This window comes from Hypomesus transpacificus, chromosome 5 (genome assembly GCF_021917145.1).
Source record: "Hypomesus transpacificus isolate Combined female chromosome 5, fHypTra1, whole genome shotgun sequence".
Lineage (NCBI taxonomy): Eukaryota > Metazoa > Chordata > Actinopteri > Osmeriformes > Osmeridae > Hypomesus > Hypomesus transpacificus.
This window is the reverse complement of record NC_061064.1, coordinates 1127185-1143426: the sequence shown is the minus strand read 5'-3', so window position 1 is coordinate 1143426 and position 16242 is coordinate 1127185. Positions and strand designations below refer to the sequence as shown.

General features: G+C 47.5%; 1 protein-coding gene across 1 annotated transcript in view; it reads left to right on the top strand.

Moving 5' to 3' along the window:
- Positions 1-1938: 1938 nt before the first annotated feature.
- Positions 1939-16242, top strand: part of LOC124468245 (seizure protein 6-like) — an 80046-nt gene continuing 65742 nt past the window's right edge. The window contains exon 1 of the mRNA XM_047020904.1: positions 1939-2146. Coding sequence (XP_046876860.1) covers positions 2062-2146 — 85 coding nt within the window. The 5' untranslated portion in view covers positions 1939-2061. The remainder of the gene's footprint in view (positions 2147-16242) is intronic.

Genomic DNA, 16242 nt, shown 5'->3' with positions numbered 1-16242 from the left:
TGGTAAAGGTGCTGTTGTTAGGCTGTCTGCATTACCATGATTTGAACAGAGTGAATCGGGGACGAGACCGCTAACAGTTTCCAGAGAGGTAGTGGGAAACGCTAGTGCATATAAATACGTTCTAAGTTTGGATTTAAAAACAGAGGGGCATGAGGGGCTGCAGGTGAGGGGCTGCAGGTGAGGGGCTGCAGGTGAGGGGCTGCAGGTGAGAGGCTGCAGCATGAGGGGCTGCAGGTGAGGGGCTGCAGGTGAGGGGCTGCAGCATGAGGGGCTGCAGGTGAGAGGCTGCAGCATGAGGGGCTGCAGGTGAGGGGCTGCAGGTGAGAGGCTGCAGCATGAGGAGCTGCAGGTGAGGGGCTGCAGGTGAGAGGCTGCAGCATGAGGGGCTGCAGGTGAGGGGCTGCAGGTGAGAGGCTGCAGGTGAGGTAATCCAAATGAAGTTGATTTCCACCGCGTGCTCTGAAGTAATCCTGTGACAGTGAAGCATTATGGGTAGTGGGCTGTGTATCTCTACCTCTGAGTGGGAGGCGAGAGGACCACATCAGTGATGTTTGTGTCAAACACTCACTCCAGGTGTGTGTGAAACGCTCACTCCAGTTAAAGGTCTCTTCTGCGCTCTATCTGCTGTGTGTCAACCCCCAACTCTAAAACATGAACCATGCAGTCCACTCTAAAACATGAACCATGCAGTCCACTCTAAAACATAACCCATGCAGTCCACTCTAAAACATGAACCATGCAGTCCACTCAACACTCATGCTTCAGAGGCCTCGTCACTCTGCAGCGTCACGCTCGCCCCTGACGGACCTCGTGGCTGTATATTGGTCGTTTCATTTCACAGGTTGTTTTTCATGAGCTTCCCTGGACGGAGGGCTGGACAGACGCTTCAGGCTGCTTAACTGGACCAGTGAGCTTCAGACACAGTCACACCCAGCGAACCCAGAGATCTGCCAGGGCCAGTGAGCTTCAAACACAGTCACACCCAGCAAACCTAGAGATCTGCCTACTGTGACTCACTACAAGGGGGGAAAGGGGAGAGAGAGGAGAGAGGTGAGAGGAGAGGGGAGAGGGGAGAGGGGAGAGGGGAGAGGGGAGAGGGGAGAGGGGAGAGGGGAGAGGGGAGACCAAATCGAGGGGACTGAGGGACTGAGAAAGACAAGTGTCTCTGAGATGACCATGACATCCACATTTGACTGTGTGTGGGCGCAGCTTAGTCCTGATGACACGTCACTCCTATTGTGGCTACACAGACTGGAGGAAGGGACTCACAATGAGAGAACAATGACTTGTGAACACAAGCCATCCGACCACCCCGTAGGGGGTCAGAGATGGCTGAGCGGTTAGGGAGTCGGGTTATTAATCAGAAGGTTGTTGGTTCGATTCCTGGCCATGCCAAATGACGTTGTGTCCTTGGGCAAGGCACTTCACCCTACTTGCCTCGGGGAGAATGTCCCTGTACTTACTGTAAGTCGCTCTGGCTATCCTAGGCTGTGTATATTATTTAGCAAACAGACATTGACATCAGCCATTTCAGTCATCAATGTTAATTTATACGCCCTTCTAGCAAGCCACACTGAACTTATTATCAACGAAAACCCTCCAGTAAGTATAACTACGGTGTCAGGACAGAGGTGCGAGCGTGTTTGAACGACCTTGCTTAAGTTTCTCTTTGATTTCTGCAAGGTCAGACAAAAATACATATGAAGCACCTCGGCTGTGCCAACTTTCGGTCGGAGCGGGGACGCGGTACCTCATGCTGACGCTAGGAGCTATCCATGGTGCTGAATCCTCAGCCACGCAGCCCACTCTCTTCAAGGTGCTGACAGCTGAGAGCCAGCAATCCGCTTACTGAGCGTTGAAATTAAACGGGCTCTGCATTTCATTGGATTCTTGTCAGATCTGCTCATTGCTCGATTCGCTAAATAAGTACTTCGACAGTAGTGCTTTGCGATTATTTCACTGAACGCGCGAACGTTTCATTTTGTCGTTTGTTTTGCTCTGGAAAGTATTTAATGCGAGAACGTGTTTTGTAAGCGGAGAGCGACTTCGACTTCTATAGACATGTGTATGGGAAGAGACTACCAATTACACGTCCTAGTTACGGTGTGGGTTCTCGCTGCCTCGGTGACACGATCATACGGACAAGGTAAGAACTAGATTTATCATGTCCTGTGCTTTTGGAAAATACATTTCTAACTGGCAGGCTCCTGTTCAGTCAGAGCCGTACACCACCCTGCCCCCAGCCCGGCGTACTGTCTTACAGTAGCCTACAGTTCATGACTCTATGCACATCTACAAGTGTGTTCGTGGTGCAATTACAGGAATGTAGGCACTGGAAGAGAGTGGGCAGTTTGAAGTGGAGGCTGCTAATGGACTAACCGACATGTTCGGCTTCATGAAAAGAACAAAGAAGCCGATAAATAGAAACAAAGAGAAATGTCCTCAAGGCCATAAAGTAGATATTTGAGATGTAATGTTATCGGACCATAAGGCAACGGTTAGTAATTTTAATCAAAACAGCGGCCTGTAAAGTGTAGCAAAAAGGAAACGCCTTTAATTATATTTAGCCCAGCCTTTTAATACATTGAATAACATTATTTAACAAAACATACAAAGTTCACATAGGGATTATGAATACTTTAATACGTTAAATATAACTTTACTAGCCTATTTATTGGGATTATGGTTTTGGAAATCCCGTTTAGGGAAGATAATATGCTTTGTTGCGAATAGGCCTGTTTATCACATTTTAAATTGCAGTAGAATAAGACTATTAAACTGCAAACTTGAATAGTTAAACGACAAGTGACGTGACTTAAATAGCAATTAGAAATCGAAATCCTATCCACCATAAAACCACAATTCCTTATACAACCATATTAACAGGACCACAACTGGTCTGGTTTGCATTCCGGTCCATGTGGCAGACGGTATAAGGTAATGACGTTTTAATCCTCGGGAATCGCTGAAGATTACTGACTGAGCTGTTTGGCTCCTAGTTGCAGAAAGCGCCTCTCAAAATCCTGCCCGATCATTTACGTTATACGTTTAAAAAGTTGATTTATTTCCCCATTGTCTTTTGACGTCATAGACAAAACTTTTTTTGTAAAGTTGAATACTTTCTTCCTAATTAACGCGTTCTTTATTTTTTATATTTATTTTTTACTTTTGTGAAATCGATTCCATCTTTAAATCCATCCACTAAAAATGGTAAAACATAGCCTACATTATGTTTTAATTTCATAAAGCGTTACCTTTTTCATGTTAATTGAGCAATGATTCGGTTTAGTCAGGATTTTTGTATGTTTCACCTCGGCTGTATTCCCAGACAGGAGTCTGGCCTAAACTGTTGTCAGGTTGTTGTTCTCTAACATAACAGTTTCAGCAGGCCTGACGTCATAAACATGCCGAGCTCTCCTGAGCTTCAGACCGACATCCCATTCGAGGCATTGTGAAAGAGCGAGGGCACTAGGAATTGCAAATTCCAAAATCGAAAGTTATTTTTCTGCGGCGGTTGAAGCGTCCCATTTTATGCATTTTCTTCTTCTACAGATTTCTCTTAGTTAAGTATACTCTTGAAAGTTTCCGCTGAACGGCGATAGCCACAAGCAGATTTACGATTTGGTCATCATAATTCCACATTCTTGAACTGTACTACATCTGCAAATGAGTGATTAGCAACAGAAGAACATGCAGTGTACTGCAGTGAATGTCATTTCTGCTGATGTCTAATGCCAGTCGACTGACATTCAATCTGGTAAATACCTAGAACATTGTATTACATTGTGTACCAACAGTTGTATTAGCTGTCAGTAATAATAGCTTTCTCAGCATAGCCTTCGTGGTACAGGCCAAGTAAACAGCTCAACAGGTCAAGAGCCACAGCACTTTGTGCTGGTGGGAGATGTTTGTGGGAGAATTGCTGACGTGTTTAAGAATCTAAAATCTTAAAGTCCCCTTGAACACAACAGCAACGCTCAGGTCTCAAGGCTGGGACTAGGGAAAACAAAGAGCAGCTGTCAAACCCCAGTTGAAAGCTTCCATTAGCACACATTGTTCTGCTGAAAGCTATAACTATACTCAAATGGACCTTTTTATTATTTACATTCAAACCCAACCACACACTCTCTCACACACACACACACACACACACACACACACACACACACACACACACCCACACAAGCACACACACAGTGCTTGCATACATAACACACAGCTTGCTGGACTGTCTCCATGCCCCTGTGTGGTATAGATTTATATTTTTTGCTCCAAATCTCATGCCATTCATGGGTGCCTATTATCTTTCCACCTCCTATGATGTCGTGTTTAGAAGACGTAGCAGAGGGAGATGGGATGGGCTGCTTCATGAATCCTGCTGCTCATTAAATGAATGACATGCCCCTCCTGGTTGATGGAGCTCTCCTTGACATGCCACTGTTGGTTTGAATGAAAGATGAAAGCCTGCGATTAGAATAATGAGCTATTCAAGGAAGCCCGGCTGTTGAAGAATAGAGGATTATCACCCATTGCGGTACGTCAGGGCTCCGTGTCCAGAATACAGCTTGGAAGCTGTTCCTTATTCATGCAAGCCAAATAAATGTACATCGTTCAGAACTACGATTCTTCATCTGGACTCAGAGCAACTCATTGTGTTAGGCATGCTTGTATTTGGTGACTATACAGTGCCCTCCATAAGTATTGGAACAGTGAGGCGAATTCCTTTATTTTTGCTGTAGACTGAAAACATTTGGGCTTGACATCAAATAATGAACGTGAGACCAGAGATCAACGTTTCAGCTTTTATTTCCAGGTATTTACATCAGGATCTGATGCACAACTAAGAAAATATCACATTTTGTTTGAATCCACCCATTTGTCATGTGAGCAAAAGTATTGGAACAGATATACTTAAAACATATTTAAGTGAATAAGACTTAATATTTAGTTGCAAATCCTTTGCTTTCAATAACTGCAGCAAGTCTGTGACCCATTGACGTCACCAAACTTTTGCATTCTTCCTTTTTGATGCTTTCCCAGGCTTTCACTGCAGCCTCTTTCAGTTGTTGTTTGTTTTGTGGGGTTCCTCCCTTCAGTCTCCTCTTAAGCAGGTAAAATGCATGCTCTATAGGGTTTAAGTCTGGAGATTGACTTGGCCAGTCTAATACCTTCCATTTCTTGCCCCTGATGAACTCCTTTGTTGTTTTGGCAGTGTGTTTTGGGTCGTTATCTTGCTGCATGATGAAGGCTCTGCCAATCAGTTTGGTTGCATCTTTCCTTAAATTGGCAGACAAAATGTTTCTGTAGACTTCCGAGTTCATTTTGCTGCTGCCATCATGTGTTACATCCTCAATGAAGATTAATGAGCCCGTCCTAGAAGAAGCCATGCAAGCCCAAGCCATGACATTACCTCCACCGTGTTTCACAGATGAGCTTGTGTGTTTGGGATCATGAGCAGTTCCTTTCTTTCTCCAAACTTTAGCCTTTCCATCACTTTGGTAAAAGTTAATCTTTGTCTCATCAGTCCATAAAACTTTGTCCCAGAATTTTTGAGGTTCATCTCTGTACTTTTTGGCAAATTCCTTCCTATTCTTCTTGCTAATGAGTGGTTTGCATCTTCTGGTGTAGCCCTTGTACTTTTGTTCATGAAGTCTTCTGCGAACAGTAGATAGTGATACCTTCACTCCTGCCATCTGGAGGTTGTTGCTGATCTCACTAACAGTTGTTTTAGGGTCTTTCTTTACAGCTCTCACAATGTTTCTGTCATCAACTGCTGATGTTTTCCTTGGTCTACCTGTTCGACGTCTGTTACTTAGTACACCAGTAGTTTTCTTCTTCTTCAGGACATTCCAAATGGTTGTACTGGCTATGGCCAATGTTTCTGCAATGGCTCTGATTGATTTTCCATCTTCTCTAAGACTCACAATTGCTTGTTTTTCACCCAAAGACAGCGCTCCGGTTTTCATGTTGTTTTCACCTCTGAATACAGTCTGCATAGACAAAACCTATCTTACCCAATCTGAACCTGAGTGTAGACATTCAGTGGTATTTATTGATTGAATAATGTATGTAATAGGACACACCTGGGCAACAAAACACACCTGTCAGTCATATGTTCCAATACTTTTGCTCACGTGACAAATGGGTGGGTTCGAACAAAAAGGTGATATTTTCTAATTTGTGCATCAGATCTTGATGTAAATACCTGGAAATAAAAGCTGAAACGTTGATCTCTGGTTTCACATTCATCGTTTGATGTCAAGCCCAAATGTTTTCAGTCTACAGCAAAAATAAAGGAATTGGCCTCACTGTTCCAATACTTTTGGAGGGCACTGTATATGTCACTAATAAACAATAGCTTACCATACTGTACATGTCACTAATAAACAATTGCTTGTCATATCTGTCACTGATGAACAATAGTTTTCATGTACAGCATGTCACGGGTAAACAGTTGCTTGCCATACATGTAACTAATAAATAGTGGCTTCCATATATAGCATGTCGCTGATAAACAATAGTAGGCAGAGTGCAGTGCTTGAAAGCCGGACAGAATGAAGGATGTTCCTTCCTGCTTTAAGAAACAAGCAGTCTGTCAATCAGCAGGGATCTGGAGTGATCATCTTATTGTATCTTTATAGGCTGGCAATGCCGAGGATGGGGGAGAGAACTGGTGGATGGGGAGGAAGGGGGGGGAGGGAGGGGGAGGAATGGATGGAGGGGGAGGGAGGGAGGGAACAGACGTCCCATTCACTTAAAGTGCTCCAGAATCATCCCATGAATCTGGAGGAGGGTTAGAGAATGTTCAACACCTGTTTTTTGGATTACTGGTGATTAACTTCATCAAGGGCTATTCACCGTCTGTGCGCTGTCATAATTAGTTTCGCTTTCCCTCAGCTTGTCAATGGTAAATGAGAGTCATTATGCCAGAATGCCCCCTTTTCCGGACTTGGCGTCTGGCTGTGACTCCGCACGCCTCTCTCTCTCTGGCTTCCAGGTGGGGCTCTAAGCCTGAATGCTTCCATTTCCGAAACTCTCCACGAGCAAAATACTGCTATTCAAACTGTGTTTAGTACGTTCTAACATAAGTACTTTTTCTGTTTTTATCAATCCTGTTGTATGATTCTGTTCTAGGATGGTACATTTTCGTTACATTCTGTTTTCGCCGGGTTACATGCTGTTTATTTGAGGTGAATTTCTAAAAGGTTTTCAATTCAGTACAAAACAAGCTGCTAATGAGAGTTGCTGCTACTTGCAGCATGGGTCCTTGGATGTCTCAAAATCAGAATCAGGTTTTATCCGCTATGTAGGTTTACACCAAAACGGCATTTACTGTGGCCGGAAGGTGCAAACAATCGGTTAGTTTGATGAACATGTCTTTTAGCCTTCAGAAAGAGATGGAACAAACAGGCTCTTCAGCAGGACTCAGCACCTGTTTGAAATCCTGTTTCCTCTGTCCCCTAGCAGTCCACTCTGTCCCCTAGCAGTCCACGGGGCCAACACATTCAGCAGTTTCACACCAGACTCCCCCCAGCAGGGCTGCACCGGGAAGGAAATCAGGGGACTCTTCAGGAGAGAATGCCATCACTCACAGTCAACCAATCATGATGAATTCCTTTCCTTAGAGAGGGCAAGGGCAGTGAGGCCTAGGACAGGAAGGGCCGGGAAGGGAGGGAGGGAGGAGGACTGGGGGTGGAGAGAGGTTGTCAGGGCAGGGATGAAAAAAAAACGGAACTTGATAAATCATAAGAAAGGTAGCTTGAATGGACTTTCTCTCATTGTCTAATTTCTTCCTCCCCCTGCCCTGCCTCCCTCCAGCAGGATAGAGTGATGACTGCCACCTTGTCACCTCACACAAGGCTGTGGTCTCTCGCCGGTCTCCCCTGAGCCCTGGATCGATCCCCACACTCCTCCCAGACAGAAAAACAACCAGTGGTGTTCCCCCCCTCCTCACAGGTCTCCCGCTCCGCCGCGCTGCGTACTCACCTGGGTAATCAGGACTGGCGTCTCTGCCAGCTTCTGAGGGGACCTACTCTCTGAAACGATTAGGACCAGAGACAGCTCCAGCTCTCTCTGCCCTCTCCTCAATGCCACATCCCATCTAGAAAGCACTTCATCTGGGCTGGAGGAGCGGCGGCCCTGGGCCGGCCAGCCCCGTGTGGAAGGCAGCCGGTAATAGCCTGGGTAATGTGTTTGGGGGAGCAGATTCAGTAGTCACAGCCTGTGCTGACACCACAGTCATGTCCTCTGATGTAATTGAATTCATCAGGAAGAGTAAACATATTCCAAGTAACTGAGATAATGATGTTGCTAAAGATCAAGGCAGGGGATCGCACCTTAACAAGTGGGAGAAAACAAGCAGAGATGGGCATCATCGTTTGGTCTTTTCTGACACTTTAGATAAATACTAAGAGTATTGCAGCCATGATTGTGTGGATGTATGTTCCTGTCTTCTAGTCTGAGTTGCTCATGATAACAGACTGAAGGTTTGAGGTTTGGCAGCTCGATCTTCCGACAGTACATCACGGAGAGTAAATACTCGCTTTACCTGATAGCAGCTTCTACAATCCCCATTTCAGTGTTTGTGTACTCAGACCCAAGACAGAAGTTCTCCTTAAAAGACTGGCATTGAATATCTATAACATTAACGTTTTAGTAACTGACGAGACTCTGGGGTATTCTCAGTGCATCGAGGCAGACACACACACATTAAAGGTGCTGTGCACCTGTCCCGCTAGCTCTCCTCCCAGGACGCTGCTGACAGCCTTGCCTGTTGTCTCTGTCGTCTCTGTCGTGAGGCTGCAGGGTGAGACCTGTGTAAGATCCCAGAGGATCTGGCCCCATGAATAATTTAGCGCTTGTAATGTCTACCACCATGTCAGAAATATTGAACACTGTCGCTCACCGCAACCGCGGCGCAGTCGGGAAACCATCTGACTGTTAGAGCAGTCATTAGCAACCATGAAGGACACCCCCAATCTCCACACACACACACACACACACACACACACACACACACACACACACACACACACACACACACACACACACACATACAGCCCTAGTGTTATGACAGCCCACCATCTCCCGATGTCGCAGTCGTGAGATACCCTTCATTAGGATGCTGCTCTCTGAGGAGGGTTTTGTAGCAGAGAGGACAGATCTCTGCTAGGCTGCCATTGATCGCTGGCTTTCCTTCAACAGCTCTGTGTTCCCGGACCACGGAGAGGAAACTGCCTACACCCCTCTGACCATCCTCCCCATCCTCCCCCTCTCTCCCCCTCTCTCCTCCATCCTCCTCATCCTCCACATTACTATCTTCCTCTCTCTTTGTCTCTCTCCCTCTCTCCCTCTCTCCCTCTCTCTCCCTCTACCTTTTTCCTTTTACCATTTGGTCCAGTATTCCAGCACACACACACTAACTCAACCCAAGAGGATGGTGTGTGTGTGCTGTGTGCTGTGTGCTGTGTGCTGTGTGTGTGGTGTGTGTGTGCTGTGTGTGTGCTGTGTGTGTGCTGTGTGCTGTGTGCTGTGTGTGTGCTGTGTGTCGCGTCGAGGCCGGCTGGGAGGAGTGAGACTGAGGGCTTGTCAAAGCCCCACAGCTGTTACTTGGGCTCTGCTCGGGTGAAACAGGCAGTCTTAATGTCTCACTGCATTGTCAATGCATTGGAAAACAGAGAAGGCCCAGCCATGGAAGGCTGATGTGATTATAGAGTGTGTGAAATAGTATTCCTTTTCTCTGTGAGTCAGTGTTATTTATTTATCTGCTTCCCTGGTGTAGGAGCTGGGCGTGAATGGGATTGTCCTGCCTCTCTTCAGACACACAGCAGATGAGTGGATGTGTGTTTTTTTCTGCGTCCAGATAATTCGCAGGGAGAAAGTGAAAGAGCAGAAAGATTGGATTGTTTGATGTGTCTTTCTTCTCAGGAGTCCTTGAACTCCACATCGTCGTGTTTGGGGTTGTTACTCTCCCCGCTGTTGCTTTCTGAAAAGCACTGAGACCCAGAACCAGCTTTGCTGGGAAAAGGCTAACTTTGGCAGGTGACCACATAATGCTAGATTTGCCTGTAAACACAGTAATCACATCAGTTGCTGTCATTCTCTAGATAGTTCCTAGATTATTGGTTTAACTTTTCTTGTTTGAGCTGTTCAAGCTTGCTGTGGGCTGTGTCAGTGGGCCGTGTCTGTGATTCCTAAAATACAGACATGGAACTAACGTGGCCAAGACTACAGACATGGAACTAACCTGGCCAAGACTACAGCATATCTTCTGTGAAGTGCAATTTTTGTATGTTGTTTACTATTTTTCTTTTACCATTAATTAATATTAATAAGAGAAAAATTGGAATCACAAATATACTGTATACAGCACTGACTTTACACACACATTTTGAGCAGGATGAATAAATGAGAGATGTTGGAGTATGTGTGTCTGTGTGTGTGGTTGTGTGTGTGAGTCTGTGTGCGCAAGCGTGTGATTGAGTGAGAATGCATAAATGCGTGTGTGCTTCCATGTTCAGTGAGTGTGTAAGGTCTAGGAGCGTGTGCAGCATGGCCCTCAGGTTGCTCTGACTCACCCCCACTCCCCCCTCCTCCCTCCCACCTCCCCCCCACCCCCCCTTCTCGCCCGCCTCCTCCCAAAGACACACATCTAAAGTCTCAATGCTGTTTTCAGAAACGTGCGAGTGGGTTTGTATGTGTTGTCATGTTCTGCGTGCGAGTGCTGAGTCAGGTGATGCTGGGTAAACTGCCCCGGGCATCACTGCACAATCTATTAAAATCACTGTCACTTTTCTGTCAGATTATTTATTTTAGAGCGAAGAAATGTATTTTGCAGAGATTGGCTCCTGTGAGTGTAGAGGGGCAGGGAGGATGGTTAGTGTGTTTGGTGAGGAGCAGGGAAGGAGTCAGAGTGAGCCGTGGCTGTGTGGACCACTCAGGATTAACGATGGGATTAGAGATGCGAGCTTGGAAATGAAAGTAAGACAGAGGGAGAGATGATTCGAGGGGCTGAGATGTAGACACACAGCCCCTGTCGCCCTTGGTGGGGACATTGCCATGGCCCCCAGATCCCAGACCCAAAACCCTGGATCACAGCCCCCAGAAGCCAGATCACAACCCCCAGACCCTAGATCACAGCCCCCAGACCCTAGATCACAGCCCCCAGATCACAACCCCCAGACCCTAGATCACAGCCCCCAGACCCTAGATCACAGCCCCCAGATCACAACCCCCAGACCCTAGATCACAGCCCCCAGATCACAGCCCCCAGATCACAGCCCCCAGATCACAGCCCTTTAACCACAGCCCACAGCCCTCGCCAGACCTCTTTGCAGCATGTACCATAATTGCTCTGTGTTGTTTGAACGAGTGAACAGGGAAGGCTTTGAGGATGTTGGGAGGAGCCTCCCTAGCAGATGGTTCCAGCTCTGCCCCCTGTGCTTCCGACCGCTAACATCAGACACAGCGCCAGCCAGCTCGAGGAACTGGAGGTTGTTTGAAAGCGCAGCTATAATGGGCATCCCAGATGTTTATCTGCAGACGGTTGGGGGAGGGGAAGGAGAAGGAAGGTGGCAAAGATCATCTACAGGCGTCCTTTGAGCAGACAATGCTTGATGTTGCTACTGACGCTACTCTCACACTGGAATTTGCACTATTTTTGCCTATTCTGTTTCTAAAGAAAGCCCACCTTCTTCTCCGCAGCCACAGGTCCACGTGGCCCTGTCCATCCCTGTCTGTTGGTGTGATGTGATGAGGCCGGGAGATCATGGGCGTGGTGCAGAGTCTCAGATAAACAAAGGCTGTCTCTTATCATTTCGCTGCAACACAAGATCAGGACCAGGACAGGCTGGTCCATCTCAGTTAGATGTTTTCAGTTTTGTTGGCCTTTTTTTCCTTTTTTTTCTTTTTTACATCAGATTTTTTCACAGCATCTGAGACACATGAAGCGTGGAAAAAAAGCTGATTTCACAGCGACTGGAGGAGAACATCTGTAATGAGATTACCACGTCGGTGGCTTGTCTCAGGTATTTTCATGGCAGGAACCATGCCTCGGTGCCTCTGTGCCTCTGTGCCTCTGTGCCTCTGTGCCTTGTGATGGGCTGATTTTAAACAGTTTGACAGGAACACAACTCTTTGGGTGGGGAAAAAGAGAGATACTGAGAGACAGAGGAAGAGAGCGAGAGATGGAGAGAGAAAGAAAAAGACAGACAGAGAGGGTCACGATGCCCAAAAATGTCACCACAAAGTCTGGCCCCTGGTTCCACTGCAATTACCTCCTGTTAATGAAGCACCCCCTGTCCTGTGTGTGTTTGGCCTCCCTGTAGCCTGTCAGCACACACACACACACTGTCACACACACACACACACTGTCACACACACACACTGTCACACACACTGTCACACACACAGACACACACACACACACACACACTGTCACACACACTATCACACACACACACTCTCTCTCACCCTCACACACTCACGGTAATCCCACTGACGGGGCCCTCTGTTTAGGAAGCTGTTTACCTTTGCTGCTGTGTGAGTTGGTGAGGCAGGGGCAGGGGCAGGGGCTGGGGCATTTTGCTCCAGAAGAGACAGCCAGGCTTCCGAGGCGACTAACTGAATTTAAGTGAGGCTGCTCTCGCTCCAGGACTCCCATCTCTGTCTGGAGGGAGAGCGGTGAGGACACACTGACAGCCAGCGGGGAGGGGACGAAGTCAACAAAGAAGCCAGGAAGGAAGGTGGATAGAAGGAAGGGAAGAAGGAGGGAGGGAGGGAAGGAAGGAAGCAAGGAAAGGCTGTTAGGCCTCGGTCGGTCGGTGGGAGGGGGGGAGAGAGGGAGGGCGGTTTGGCCTCTGTAGACTCTCAGTTGGCTTCTACACACCCTGCTAGTACTCTGAGCCATGTCTTTGGAGTCACACTGCTCACTGGAGTCTGTGAGCAAGGTACCATCAAGGCTTCACTTCATGGTTATTTAAGGATAAACACTTTTATATCCATTTTTATTTTGTACCAGTTAACATTGTCAGTGATGGTAGCGGTGGTTCATGGAGGCGTGTTCAGATGTCTGTAGTTTCGGACCAGCAGCCCTCCTCTGATAAGACTACAAACCCCAGCAGCCCTACTCTGATAAGACTACAAACCCCAGCAGCCCTACTCTGATAAGACTACAAACCCCAGCAGCCCTACTCTGATAAGACTACAAACCCCAGCAGCCCTCCTCTGATAAGACGACAAACCCCAGCAGCCCTACTCTGATAAGACGACAAACCCCAGCAGCCCTCCTCTGATAAGACTACAAACCCCAGCAGCCCTACTCTGATAAGACTACAAGCCCCAGCAGCCCTCCTCTGATAAGACTACAAACCCCAGCAGCCCTCCTCTGATAAGACGACAAACCCCAGCAGCCCTACTCTGATAAGACTACAAACCCCAGCAGCCCTACTCTGATAAGACTACAAACCCCAGCAGCCCTACTCTGATAAGACTACAAACCCCAGCAGCCCTACTCTGATAAGACTACAAACCCCAGCAGCCCTACTCTGATAAGACTACAAACCCCAGCAGCCCTACTCTGATAAGACGACAAACCCCAGCAGCCCTCCTCTGATAAGACGACAAACCCCAGCAGCCCTCCTCTGATAAGACTACAAACCCCAACAGCCCTACTCTGATAAGACTACAAACCCCAACAGCCCTACTCTGATAAGACTACAAACCCCAACAGCCCTACCCTGATAAGACTACAAACCCCTGCAGCCCTACTCTGATTCTCCAGCTTGTGACCTTTCCAGAGCCAGAGTACTGTTAGGGCTTCCATCGCTGTCTGTCTCCTGGACTCTTTTCAGCTCCAGGGTTCAAGGTGCTTAAGGCTCAGTTTCAGACACTTTCCCTGGAATCCTTTGGAATCTGATTCAAGATCATATTTCTGCAGGTTGGATCCTGTATCCATTACTTCAAACAGTTTTGTAACAACATGCAGATGGCATAACCTGGCTGACCTCTGTAACCTAAGGTGACAGCTAGCGTTCAGCTTACAGGCTTAAAAACGGAATTGTGTGTGGGAGTGAACAGTTGGACGAGAATCAGATTAAGCAATATACAGTACATGTTTTCAGCGGGATATGCCCTCTGTAGAGTGGGGGCTGCACAGCTGAAGAAGTGTATGGAGGAGAGCAGAAGGAGGAGGGATGAGGGGGGAAGCTGGGGTATTTAACATGGGAGAAAGTCTATGTACATATAAATTGTAGCCGGTGTGAACTGGTGAAACGCACTCCTCAGGTATGTAATGGGCCACCCGCGTCAATGAATAGCTAGCTTTTCTTTGGCGTAGCTGGTAGTGGTCGCGCTTGGCAAGTCAGAGGTGGTGAGTTCGACTCCTGGTCGGTGCGGCCAGATACCTCTGACGGAGTTTGCTTGCAAGACCACGTCCGTTACATACCCGTTACAAATGATTAAACTCATGACTGGCGAGTGATACCTGTGTCATCATGTGAATGTTAAGTGTGTATCTGTCTGTCTTAGACCAAATACTTGGGTTTCTACTTCCGGTTAGGGGTCAAAGGTAAAGAGTCCCTAGTTTTGAAAGGTTGAAAAAATACATAATTTTTTACGTTTTTGAAAAGAGGTTTTGAAAGGTTGAAAAAAAAAATCCATAAAAGGTTTGTGTGTTGGCCTTGTCTCTTCCTGGAACAATTGTTTGTATTCTGGCCTGTAGTCCAATCTGCCCAAACCCAAACAGGCTGGCTTGTGTAACTCCCTCAGAGAGAGTAATCCTGTGCTGAATCAGAGATCTGCATGGCAGAGTCCTTTGTGTGAACACCAGCCACTGTACCAAAGATGATGACAAGGCCGGTTTCTATCACTGTGTTACTAAATTAGATTTCTTTCTTAAATCTACTTTGGTATCTTGAAAAAGGGAAGTTATTTAAATACTGGTGCACATGCAGCTTCTGAAGATTTGCAGTTTACAACCTGCTGTGCATTAACAGACCTTGTGTCGTACAGTGTTTTTTAACAGTAGTTACGTAACCAAGCTAAGCAGGTCAGTATGTTTCCTAGAAAAGCTTTTGAGGGAGAACCACCACCGGAGGAAAGACACAACACTACGTTTTACTCAAGCGTAGGGTTGCCAATGTGGTCAGTTGTTCTGCAGTGATCCGGTTACAGGGGCCGCTCCAGCCCTGCGTTTGGCCGATGCCAGCGAACATTGCAGGTCAGGGTTTGCTAGGGTCAGCTGTGGTTGGTTGGTTGGCGGCGTGGTGGTGGAGAGCTGCCCTGGCCAGCAGGCTCCATCCTTGAAGCAGTTTGCTGCAGGGACGTACGATGAGTCCTATTACAAACTGTGTTTCCTGGAGGCACAGCAGCTTTGTGGTCTTGGTCCTGGTCTTGGTCTTGGTCTGGTCCTGGTCCTGGTCCTGGTCTTGGTCCTGGTCCTGGTCTTGGTCTTGGTCTTGGTCTTGGTCTTGGTCTTGGTCTTGGTCTTGGTCTTGGTCCTGGTCCTGGTCTTGGTCCTGGTCTTGGTCTTGGTCTTGGTCTTGGTCTTGGTCTTGGTCTTGGTCTTGGTCTTGGTCCTGGTCCTGGTCTTGGTCTTGGTCTTGGTCTTGGTCTTGGTCTTGGTCTTGGTCTTGGTCCTGGTCCTGGTCTTGGTCTTGATTCTGGTCTGGTCCTGGTCCTGGTCCTGGTCCTGGTCCTGGTCCTGGTCCTGGTCCTGGTCCTGGTCTGGTCCTGGTCTTGGTCTTGATTCTGGTCTGGTCCTGGTCTTGGTCCTGGTACTGGTCATCTGAGGTGAGCTTCTGGGAAAAGCAGCGTTGACATGCTGGTGTTTGATGTGGCTGTAATAACGGCCTTGAAGTGTGTCTGTTCTTCTACTGGGAGAACATGTTCTTCCTTCTCCATCCTCCTTCTGAAACTGTTTCCCAAGTTCAGTCCTGAAGCAGCCGATCTTTGGATTCTGTTTGACTTTGCGCTTTTGAGTGATAACAGTTTGAAGTTAGGTGTGATTAAGTAGTAACAGTTTGAAGATAGATGCTCAAGCCCCCCCTCTCCCTCTCCCTCCACTACCCCTCCCCCCTCCTCCCTCCCCCCTCCCTGCTCCTCCCTCCCCCCTCCCCTCGTTCCCCACTCCCCCTCCCCTCCCTCTCCCCCCTCTCTCTCCGCTGGTATTGATTGGTTTAAACTCCCTCGTGGCAGCTGGCCTCGTGTAGCTGACAGTAACCACACTATTCATTATTCATCGCA